This window comes from Stegodyphus dumicola, chromosome 3, assembly GCF_044657685.1.
Source record: "Stegodyphus dumicola isolate Sdum_Otavi_A_Nest chromosome 3, ASM4465768v1".
In the NCBI taxonomy this organism is placed as follows: Eukaryota; Metazoa; Arthropoda; class Arachnida; order Araneae; family Eresidae; genus Stegodyphus; species Stegodyphus dumicola.
In genome coordinates, this window is record NC_140770.1 from 237,475,782 (window position 1) to 237,488,311 (window position 12,530).

The 12,530-nt window shown below is 32.5% G+C and overlaps 1 protein-coding gene across 4 annotated transcripts in view; it reads right to left on the reverse strand.

Annotated features, from left to right (window-relative positions):
* Nucleotides 1-12,530, reverse strand: part of Eip63F-1 (Ecdysone-induced protein 63F 1) — a 122,702-nt gene that overhangs the window by 39,044 nt on the left and 71,128 nt on the right. Inside the window, exon 1 of one of the 4 annotated variants that reach the window (XM_085813941.1) lies at nt 3,202-3,695. The exons of the other annotated variants lie outside the window; for them this stretch is intronic. Coding sequence (XP_085670067.1) covers nt 3,202-3,288 — 87 coding nt within the window. The 5' untranslated portion in view covers nt 3,289-3,695. Of the gene's footprint in view, nt 1-3,201; nt 3,696-12,530 lie in introns of those variants that run through there. 4 annotated transcript variants of the gene reach the window in all.

Sequence of the window (12,530 nt, forward strand, 5' to 3'; positions counted from 1 at the left end):
CTAAGGTGCTCTTCCCCTAAATTCATTTGTTTTCCCAAATTCGAGATCCTTCCATAATTATATAACAACCTAAAATTAACCAAATTCCAAAATACAACTCCCAAATTAAGAAAATTTTGCTGCCCCTAAATTATACTGCTTGTTGTGGCTGTACCGGCTGCCCCAACCCAGCCTATTGCAAGGCAAAATAATTTTAAAATTTCGTGAAGTCTCCCGAACAGCGTTGCATTGCTAAATATAGTAAGTTTGTATATTTTTAGTCTCCTATTCACATCGATACATAAATTCATTTTTATAATCTTTTGTACTTTCCAGTGAGCAAAAGTACTTTGTTTTTTGCCTATTGCTGTTTTCCAATAATTTCGATGGTTTATAGTAAATGCTAATTCATTTTCTAATAAAATTTCAGTCTGTAGTTAATTTATTTCTAAGTGAATTTGGGGAAATATAGTTATCCTATAACCTCAAAAGAAAGCTATAAATTAACTGCTAAATTCTTGTAGTTGTAAGACAAATAAAGAAAGAAAAAATAGATAGTCTTTAGTCATTAAAGACAAAAACTTCCTCTCAAGAGTCTCGAAAAAGATTACTATCCAAAAGGTGTTTTTTTTTTTATTATTTTTTTTTATAATGCTTATTTTTTGAAAAATTTCAAAAATAAATTATGATTATAAAAGTATTACTAACTTATGGTACACACGTATTACGTCGCTGACAGGGAAAATGCTCCAAGCATCGTGATTTTCTAGTTACGCATAAGCGTGACGTAAAAGCTCACTCTCAAAATCTGCGCTTTCTTTTGACGTAAACTCAAAAGAAATGATTAAAATTTGGGGTCTGTTTCTACAGACCTCAAATTTGATTTGAATGATTTTCATAGTCGTAAGATATTACCATAAAAAAAAGTGTGACACGGTATGGTCAGTTGAGTATGAACAACAAAAGAGTAATAGACTGAAGAAATCATCTGCAGAAGGTTTGTATTCAGAATGTTTTAAACGGATTTCCGTTTTAAACGAATTGAAATGCGAGGGTGTAAGTAGTAGAAACCGGCAGGAGCCTTTCTAGGAAGATTAAAAACAAAGCGGGTCGAATACTGATTGTTTAACAAATGAAGAGGCTGTAGGTTTTCAAAATACTGTAGAAAAGTTTGGCGTAACACTGGGCGGAATCTCCGCCAACTTTGGTCTGATGTTAGCCAATTTTCACGGTCGACAAGATAATAGATAAAAATGTTTTATACCGTAACAACGTTACCGCTGATATTAAAACAAATTCAAAATTCAAAATTCGGCCTTCCAGGTGTCTATATTCGGGTGGATACGTTATTCAAAATTTGTTGGCTCTAGGTACCGTTAGAGGTTCGAATCCCGCAAACGGGTTGGCTGCATGGGCGTTTTCGTAGTTTTCCCCATGTGTAACGTGTATACGAGCCAGTTTCCCTTAGAAAGGTCCTCCACGAAGGCATCCCTCCCCTCAGGCAGATAGCCCTAGTGTGCTTTGCCATAATTAAATAAACCTAAACCTAGGTACCTTTTTTTTTCCTACTGCTAGAAACATGCATACAGTCCTGCAGATTTTTCATTATTGAATTTCTTTAAATATAATACAGGGTGATTTGGTGGCAATAATTTGAAAAGTGATTCAACGCTTTTAATGATTGAATTACCCATTGCGCAAGACTATCTATCGGAAATTGTAAAGATATGCTAATTTTAAATATTATTAGACCAATGGGGCGTTAGCACAAATGCTCTCGAAACGTGTTTGTGTGTGTAAGTTTAAAAAAAAAAACGCCCTATTGGATGCAATATAAAATCTGAAAGCTTCTTTTTTTGTCTAGCTGCAAATAAATTTATTTTACATTTTTTTAATTGTTCAACTTAATTCAGTCTAAAAATTACACTAAAGTAAAAAAATTAGAATATCTATCAAAATTCTAAAAATTAGACTTTTGATTCTAAATTGTGTGTTTATTTGGTGATATATATACATAAAGTGCGGTCTGAATATTATTTCAAGATTATACAAGTAGCCATTTAAAATTAACAGATTTTACCCAAAAGGATATTAAACTGAAAATGCTTATTTCAGAGATTTAAAAAAAAAAATAAAAATGTCCAAAGGAAATTCACGCTTCATCAACTGAAGAAATTGGCTCTGAAAATTAATCAAACGACATGTGTGAAAGTGAGTTGATAGTTGTTTAGTCAAACAATAAATTTGGGGGAAGAAGGGGAATTCGAATCTTTTATCAAGTGTTCACGAATTATAAAGAAAAGGTGGTAAATATCTATCGTAATATAAGAAACTATTCAAAAATATAAAAATGTAACTTACAATGTATTTAAAATAAAATTAAGCAGGGGAAAATTTATAGCATTATTATTTATTCATTTTTAAGGAGCATATTTAGGTATCAAGAAATAAGCGTAAGAATCCAGTAATTGAATATTGCTTAAAATATTGAGAAGAAAAGATATGATTTGTGTCCCTAAGACCGCTCTACACTACGCTGAACTGAGCTGGATGACACGAATTTCACTTTTAGAATGAAAATAAAAATGCGTAAATCACATGATTTGCATTAAAAATTTACTAGCAAAGTTTAACTTATTTCAAAATTAAAAATGTGTGCAATATGTTCTAAGCTCGATTCACCAATGACCGAGTTTCTCTTCATTGGCACATGAACAGTGTAACTGGATGGGGTTTTCCCACTGTATAATACGAATGTGCCAGTGTCTCTTATATATTGCTGAGTAAAGGTATTTTTTATCTTAGACAAATACCTCTAGTATATATTTAACCGCTATTAAATAATACATTAAAAAGTAAATTCATAATACAAGATCTTTCCACGTAAATGTTTCTTCACATAGATAATAAAACGCGGAAGACTCAGCTCGATATAGCCGTAAACATTCAGATTAATGCATAACTTACCGCAAACATTTAAAATTTTATATTAAATCTTCCTTTCTATAAAGCTACATTTAGAGAAAAGAAAGAGAGAGAAAAAAAAGGTTATAGTTACGATTCTGTATACGCATCAACAAAGAATAGAAAAACTGTTTTTTATTAATGCAAATGAAATTCAAGTGCTAATTTCGCTAATAAAAGACGTTACAATATCAAATTAAATCATAGAACAACATGTAAAAGAAACTGGATTTTCAGAAGAAATAAGGAACCACAGACCTTTGATTTAGAAGCTGCTGGTTGAGGTTCATCCACTACTTCTGTTTTCAGCATCAAATCTCCAATTTTCTCAACATTACCACTCATCGTAAATTTAGGAAAATTTAGGCACAGTTGCTACTATTTTTTATGAACTAATAATCTTCTATGAACGCAATTATTAGTTACCGTCCTTCGAAGATTTTTGCACTCTCTGCATGTAATTCTAAATATTGGTCAAATTAAATATGACCTTATAAATGCAGGGTTTCTAGTTTTAAGAAGGAACTACCTTTTAATTTTTAAATTAGGTATCCATGCAACAGCATAAAAATTACATATTTAATTGTATTTTATCCATCCATTCAGAAGCTATGAAAACTGCCTAAAGTTATCAAGAAAGTATTCGAAATAAGCCCCTCTTTCATAAGTTTCACATTCTCTCTGAAACAACGGACACAGCGCAAACTATTTTCACAATACCACAGCCATTAAAAGCTTACGTGCGACTAAGATGTCGAAAGAGTAGAGTTAGATGCTTTTACTGTGGGAGTTATTCGTCATGAAGAGTATTTTACCGTCAAGATGAACAGGAATAGAAGGTACTTGGCAAGCCTGCACTTTAAGAATAATCTTTACGCTTTGCTTCAGTCGCATAAACAGGTGCTCGAAATATCGAATTCAAAACTCCGCCAGTCAAATTCATCTTCCTGTCATTAATTTGGAGAAATTTCACAAGTAATACAGGAAAGATGATTCATTTGTCTGAAGGTTACTATGGTCGATATTTCTTTAACTCCTGATTTTGGCAGCAAATCTGAAAGTCTTTTCTAAAACTTTTACGAAATAATTAATGAGGCTTAACTCGACATGAATGACAAGAACGATAATAATTCCGAACAGACTTCTTTACTGAGACAGAATGCGTCGTCACGGAAAGTCAAATACTCACTCATAAACAAACCTGTTAAACCAAATAGATTATATATTATATATTATAAAATAATGAATACATTGCGTTTCAGTCTCTCCCTCCTGTTTTTCAAGTAATAATGAAAGTTTATCAAGATAGCCTGTACATCACATACATTGTAATCTGCAAATAGATCACGTAACATATCCTTCCTTTTAGAGGCAAAAAAAAAATTTTTTTATCAATGGCGGTTCCTCAGCAGACTTCGTCTTGGCCACTACTAAGGCCAGATGTGGTGGTCACTTTATTATGGAGGCAGCTAATAAGTGGGACACTTTTGCCTCCTTTGAAGAGATGGAGAGTTACAACCTTCTTCGAGATTCGAAGCCGGGCCCTTTGGTATCATAGTCGGCTCCCCTAACCACTATACCCTCTGGACGGCTAGAGGGAAAAAATATTGATCATGATCACCGTTTGTAAAAAAAGGAAAAATCTGAAAGCCTTCAGATTTTACATTACGCCTAAAGCGGTGGTTTTTTAAAGTGTTGTGTGTTACCTTAATTTATTAAATATCATGTTCTTCACACTTAAACCATAAAATTCAATTCCACAGCAATATCGTAAAATAATTTTAAAATGAACATATCTTTAGGATTTCCGATACACAGTCTCGCGCGCCGGAGATATTTTTTTTCGTACAGTATTGCCATTGCTCGCTTTGAAATCGTTGAGTTTGTTAATCAAAAATTCGTTAACCCTTTCCGGCAAGCTACCTTTTAAAGTCCGAGTGAGTTTTGATTTAAAAAAAAAAAAAGTAGGCAGTCTAATTAGGCCTAGAGGAGTATACAAGTAAAATTTTGTGAAGATAGCACTTATCGTTTTAATTCTGTGGGTGTGCCCGAAGAGGGCACACTGATTGAATACAGCTTCGAAAAGTGTGCTGAAACGAGCATTGTTGTGTCTATGAACTGACCAATGAGATGTGGAGAAACAAAGAATACAGACTCTCAGTTGTCCTAGATTATTGGTGAGCCCGGTCTGACCGCACCTAGGGTTCGCTGTTTGATTTTAGGCAAGATTTCGAGGTAAAAATTTAAAACTAATATAGAATAAGGAGATTAGCATACAGCCAAAAAATAACATAGAAATTTCTTTTCAAACAATTCCTTTTATATCCTAAAAAAAACTGGAAGATTTCTTTGAAAAATGAGGGTCTTAAAAAACTAAACATGGCTAAAATATATGGACTGGTTAGTGTTGAGCTGCCATCTACTATAAATAAAGAAGGTTCAGAGTAACCTATGGTAACCTATAAATCCTTTTTCATTCAATTTTGCTGTGCGTACAGAAGGAAATTTTTAGATATGTCCAGACCGGACACACTGTGCCGCAAAGGGTTAAAGTGTTAAAAATTATGAAATCGATAACAAAACAAATTCCAAATTCCGGCTTCCAGATGCCCATATTCGGTGGAGGATTACTTTATTCAAAATTTGATTGTTCTAGGTACCGTTGTTTTATCACAATGCGAGAAACATATATACATTTATGCAGATTCTTCATTATTTAATTTCTTTAAATATAACACAGTGAGATATTATTTGGTAACAACAATTTGAAACGTGAAACGGACATCTAAAGTTTTCAACGCAAAATGCCAAAACGAAATTAATAGCCCTTCTGGGCTAAAAAGAACTGTTTCCGACTTTTCTTATATGATTAATGTCACCACTGCATTTATAAGCTCTTTCATTTAAATAATACGAGGTAATAATTGTTTTCTTAATATTGATTAACAGTGATACATAATTAGTTTTTCGATTGCATCCAACAGTAAAGCAGTGCTATTTTGCAGACCCACAACCTTTAAACAAAGCGAAAGTCTAAAATTTTTATAATTAAATGCATATTTCTAACAGGTTATTTAATTTGCATTCGTTAATACTAGTTAAATTCAGAAATTAGAAATTTCATTATATGGTGGCCACTTTAATAAGGATTCGTTAATGCTAGGTAAATTCAGTAATTTGATATAAAGCAGCGTTAATAGAAAATTTCCATGACCTTTAATAAGAGCTTTTAATCACGAAAACCAAAAATACAGAGAAAACCGTGTACTGTTAGCTTAAGTAACACAAAATCATTCACACAACAGTCTATTTGCTGAATGCAAACTTAGCTTGTAATGAATATATATATAATTATATTTAAAAAAAGTGGCCTCCTTTGATGTCATTCAAAATTTTTATGTTGCAGATTAGATGATTAAGACTACCAGTTTTTGAGACTGAGCGTGGTGGCGGCTTTAAGAAGAAAACAACAACAGCAACAAAAATTAAAAATTTTATGCATGTTCAGGTAGCAAATACCATAAGAGGATTAAATAAATAAACTTTTAAAAAAAAGAGTACATTGATAAAAAGAGTTAAAATTATAACGTCTCGTATGCTTGGCTATCATAAACTGAGCTCGACGTTAAAAGACTGTTTAGTGAATAATCACTAAATAATAAAGTACAACAAAGCCTGGAGAAAGATGTAAGGAACCCTTTATTAACTCAAGTAAAGTTCATAGACGGCACCAGCTCTTACTTAGAAAAGCCAACAATTTTGGCTTCATGCAAAAGGTTATGGATAACTTAAAATTAATGAAGTTAAGTTTAGCCTAATGGATTTACGCGATAACTAGATGCAAGTTCGCTCTGACTCGAAACATTCAGCGTAAACAAGCTTAATGGCAAGAATAGCTCAACGCCACAGAAATCCAATCGCTAGATAATCAAAGTTAGCAGCGTGACCTTCAGGCAGGCAGAACATGCTCTGATTTCACTTTCCAAAATCTTCTCTTAAATACTAACTTCTTTCTACATCATTTAAATACATGTGCGCTAGACAATTTGCATTCAGGCAAGAAAGTGGGAGTTGAAGCAAGAGCGACAGAAAAGGCCGCTTAAACATAAAATAACTTCTAAGTAAATTAAATAAATCACCACAAAATATTAAAACAAATAAGTAAATAAATTAATAAATAATTTTATTATAGCACAGAGATTTTAAACTATTGAACATATTTTCACTATACCGAAATACTAAGCAAGCTAAGCATATAAGTTATCTCTCCCGCCTTCTTGGCATACCTTCGTGGTGTGGGGGTCTGTACGCTGGATGCGTATTTCTAGAGGTCTGCGGTTCGATTCCCGGCGAAGGCGTTGCTAATTTTTCAATCTCTCTTGCTTTAAAAAATACCTAATATCTCTACAAGCACTGCTAATGTGTTATGTAAGCTGCATGATTACGACATTTGATTAACGGTGTTGGAGCATTTTCTAGATATAATTATATAAATAGTTTAAGTTCAGCAGGAACTTTGACAAGTAAATCCAAGAAATTTACTGAATTAATGAGTTTTGCTCTCATAACGCTCTGATTCGTATGATATTTGCTATTTACATGAAATTAATATACTTTTCTTATATTGATAATAAGAATTATAAAAATATAGCTGCTAGATAAGAGTATTTTTTTATTTGTAAACTACGAGCCTTCTTACTGAAGGCTCGTAGTTTAGTGACCTCACAAACTGTTGGCTATCTCGATGGGGTGCGAAAGATAGCCCCTTCGGCCCAACGCCATCCAGATGGTATGAGCATGTTGGGAAATCGTGAGAGGACGCGTTAATGAACCAAAGCGTTGTTTTAGTAGCTTGAATGTCTGCTTAATTTAATCTTGATATTTTTTTTTTCGTTTTTCATTATGCCTTTAAAGTGTTGTGTGCCGTTATGCCAAGGATATTATACTGATGGCCCTAAAGTGTCAGTATATACATTTCCTGGACAACAAGATTTACCATTTCGAAGTATTCTTGGGTAAGTTAAGTAAGTTGATTTGAAATTTAAGTTTATTAAAGAATTTGCTTCTGTATTTATTTAAAAGAATGGATACATTAATATTAAGGAATTTTATTTCAATTTCAATGTGTATAATATTGTGTAAAGTAATTGCGTATTATTTAGTATAATTATGTATCGAATGTATGATTAATAATTATGTATCAAAATGTATTTAGTATATTTTTGTACTATAAGTTTTTCTAAAGAGACTGAAGGTAATAAATATGCTTATGGTTTTTTTTAATTGTAATATAAAGTGCATAGTTTTGCATAATATAAGAAATAAATAAAATTCTCAATACATGAAAATTGAAATATTATTAAACCTTATGTCACTAAAAATCCTTCCCCTCCCGGGTGGGAAATAAAGAAACACATGCTTGATATTACCTGCTTTGTTAAAAATTAAATTCCATTTTAAAGAAATCTTACTTTTATTACTTTATAAAATTAATTTAATTAGGTCTATTTTTACATTTACCGGATTTAGGTCTGTGAATTACATTTCCATGAGAAAGATTTTCAGCACGTTTCTGTGAAATACGATAAAAAAAACGGGGATGAAAATAGGAGTTCCATTAAAACAAGTAGGACTGAAAGGAAATGCTATTCCCTCAATTTTCAGCGCTTGCCCAAAATATTTGTCTTCAACAAAATTATTTCGTAAAGAGCCGCTGAAGAGAGAAGGGAAAATGAGCAACTATTTTTATTAAATGTTAATTTATATTAAAAATCTACAATTTTAATGTAATAAAAATAAGCACATTTTGAGAATGCTTACTTCGTAAAATGACAGCAAAAGGGGGAAAAAATTGTGAATTTCATTACGGAATGATGGAAGGATGGAGTGTTAATGCAAGGTACGTCCGGTATGCTATTATGGCATAACACATTTCCTGAATTAATTAGGCTTTACCACGTACACTCTGGTAACGAGGATTGGAAACCTCGGCTAACACCTTGCTATTTACTAAAAATAAGAAATAACTGTAACAAAATTTGTTTATATATATTTGTGTATTGTGCTTATAAATCTGCCCTGCTAAAATTTAAGCTTCAAATATCCTTAAAAATATTTCTATCCATCCCTCTAATATACTTTTTATGCAGTTAAGTGACTTGAATATTATTAGTATGAAGGGAGAGTCTAACTTTTCATTAATGTTACTTATTAAAAGCCAACCATTACTTTAAAGCATTATTTTAACTATAAACATACAATATAAAAGCATAAAAATTAATAATATATAATGTATTTTGTGCATATGAATATGTTTCCAATATTATATCCGCGAATGAATTGAAAATATATATCTTCATCTCTCTCTGTCTCTCTCTATATATAAAGAAAAAAAAATAATATGTATCTACATCATTAGAAGAAACCATCCTTTTAGTAAAGCTTTAAAAACACATATACTTTTAACGCAGGTAGTGGGTAACCAACAGCGATTGTCAGCCGCCAGTTTGTGACGTCTCGATCTGGTGGTTTTGGTTCTGTTTAAGAAGGTGTTGGCAAAGTACGCTCAGCTATGTGTTCAGTGAAAGTTATTGCACAATGTACAATGATTTCAACGGCGTCGAGTTACTACTACTGTATGATACGATCAACAAGCAATCTAGAAGATATCATCAGGATGACTCTACCTGAGGTCACGCCATTTGTAAGCTGGAAAAAACTGAACTACTGAACGTCTGATATCACAAAACGTGGTCAGGAGGCTGCAGAAACATGGTCTGTATAAACAACAACTAGTAAGGTGTGTACCATTAATGTCTACTCATCGTCGGTTTCTGTAGTGCCGAGAACATAAGAACTGGGCACAATAAGAGGGATCGAGTGTTCTTTACGAATGAGAATTAAAATTAGTCTGACGAACGATTCTGGTCGTATAAGAAGGAAGCGCGCAATCATCTCTCTACCATACTCGAAAGCGACCGTTTAGAAGGTGCCAAAGTTTTCGTTTGGGGTGATATCATGCTTGACCTCCAACATTTCCCAAGGACTTTCAGTCATTGGTATCAACTATTGTACCGAGGTTCTGTTGTCATCTATTTAGAGAGCATCTTCTTTCATGGACGACAACACTACACCTCATCGTATACCACCTGTCGCAGAGCTCTTCGAGAGTGAAGATGTTCAATGCACGGATTGACTTCCAAGATTCCCGGATTCAAATCTCATAGAAAAAGCATGGAACATCTTCGAGAGACGCTTGGTAGCACGTGGGTGGCTACCAGCAACCACTCCGTAGCTGAAATTAGAACTACAAGGAGAATGAACCGCGATGCTTCAACACTTCTTTGACAACACTGTTCTCAGCATGACAGACTTATAATTTCTGCATTGCAGTCAGGAATAATCATTTCCCCTGCTAAAATCTGTATTTTACTTCTCAGGCGCTTATAATATGGAAGTTTTTGTTTTCTCTTCAGTTATGCTCCAATCTATCTTTTCAATAAGTGCCTTTTTATCTTTTTCATTCCTTGTTTGAATGGGTTTGGTCACTTGTTTAATATTTTGACATTTTGGGGATCTTATGATATGATTTGGGCCATTGTGGACTACTTCTGTAAGACATTACTTTACGATGTTAATTTCAGGATGAGACGAAAACCCATCTTGTTCTTAAAGTTTGCATACCACTGTACGTGCAATTTGTAAATTTAGAAATGATATGTATTTTTATATTCTATGTAAATTTATGAATGACAATTTGTATAAAATACATAATATTTTACTTAATAGGGGAAACGTCCGGTTAGTCCGGTTGCTAGTAAAAGTCCAGTGAGAAACTCCATTTTTTTAAGTTTTATTCTAGAAGAGGGACCTTTGTCAAATAGTCCTCGAAGTATATAGAATTTTGTATGAAGTCTACGCCAAACTAGGCTTACCTTTTTTACATAATTTTAGAGAATGTGCAAATTATTTCTTTGTTGCAGTAAAAATTAATTCGAAAGTGTCTTACAACTAATTTCCTTACAAATTTAAGATTATGGAAGTAGTAATTGTGTTTAAGTAACCTTTAATTGTGCCCAAGCATTATGGAAGCAATAATTGGGTTCAAGGGGGAGAGGGGAAATATTGGATCCAGATTCTCAAGAATTTTGTTTCCCTTTTAGTACTTTGGGAATTTATGACTTAAAAAAATTCTCAAAACTCTGGAATAAATTTTTAAAAAAAATCAGTACGTGCAATTTGTAAATTTAGAAATGGTATGTATTTTTATATTCTATGTAAATTTATGAATGACAATTTGTATAAAATACATAATATTTTACTTAATAGGGGAAACGTCCGGTTAGTCCGGTTGCTAGTAAAAGTCCAGTGAGAAACTCCATTTTTTAAAGTTTTATTCTAGAAGAGGGACCTTTGTGAAATAGGCCTCGAAGTATATAGAATTTTGTATGAAGTCTACGCCAAACTAGGCTTACCTTTTTTACATAATTTTAGAGAATGTGCAAATTACTTCTTTGTTGCAGTAAAAATTAATTCGAAAGTGTCTTACAACTAATTTCCTTACAAATTTAAGATTATGGAAGTAGTAATTGTGTTTAAGTAACCTTTAATTGTGTCCAAGCATTATGGAAGCAATAATTGGGTTCAAGGGGGAGAGGGGAAATATTGGATCCAGATTCTCAAGAATTTTGTTTCCCTTTTAGTACTTTGGGAATTTATGACTTAAAAAAATTCTCAAAACTCTGGAATAAATTTTTAAAAAAAATCAGTACGTGCAATTTGTAAATTTAGAAATGGTATGTATTTTTATATTCTATGTAAATTTATGAATGACAATTTGTATAAAATACATAATATTTTACTTAATAGGGGAAACGTCCGGTTAGTCCGGTTGCTAGTAAAAGTCCAGTGAGAAACTCCATTTTTTAAAGTTTTATTCTAGAAGAGGGACCTTTGTGAAATAGGCCTCGAAGTAAATAGAATTTTGTATGAAGTCTACGCCAAACTAGGCTTACCTTTTTTGCATAATTTTAGAGAATGTGCAAATTACTTCTTTGTTGCAGTAAAAATTAATTCGAAAGTGTCTTACAACTAATTTCCTTACAAATTTAAGATTATGGAAGTAGTAATTGTGTTTAAGTAACCTTTAATTGTGTCCAAGCATTATGGAAGCAATAATTGGGTTCAAGGGGGAGGGGGGAAAATATTGGATCCAGATTCTCAAGAATTTTGTTTCCGTTTTAGTACTTTGGGAATTTACGACTTAAAAAAATTCTCAAAACTCTGGAATAAATTTTAAAAAAAAAAATCAGACTCATTTTAAACACATTCTACAAAATTTTTGTTTTCTCAAAACCGGAAATTATTTTTTCCCTTTAAACTGAGCGAGTGGTGTACAACCACTTGACATGACAACAATTCGATCATTTGAACTGAAATATCTGAAAAAATATTGAGCTTATTAAAAATGAATTGTCGAATTTTAACATTAAACTCAGTATCTTTGAAGCGATGGTTTTTGAAAGCAATTCATTGAATAAAATATTAGCTCGTTTTTAACTTTAAAAACATCCACAATTAGTTTTTCT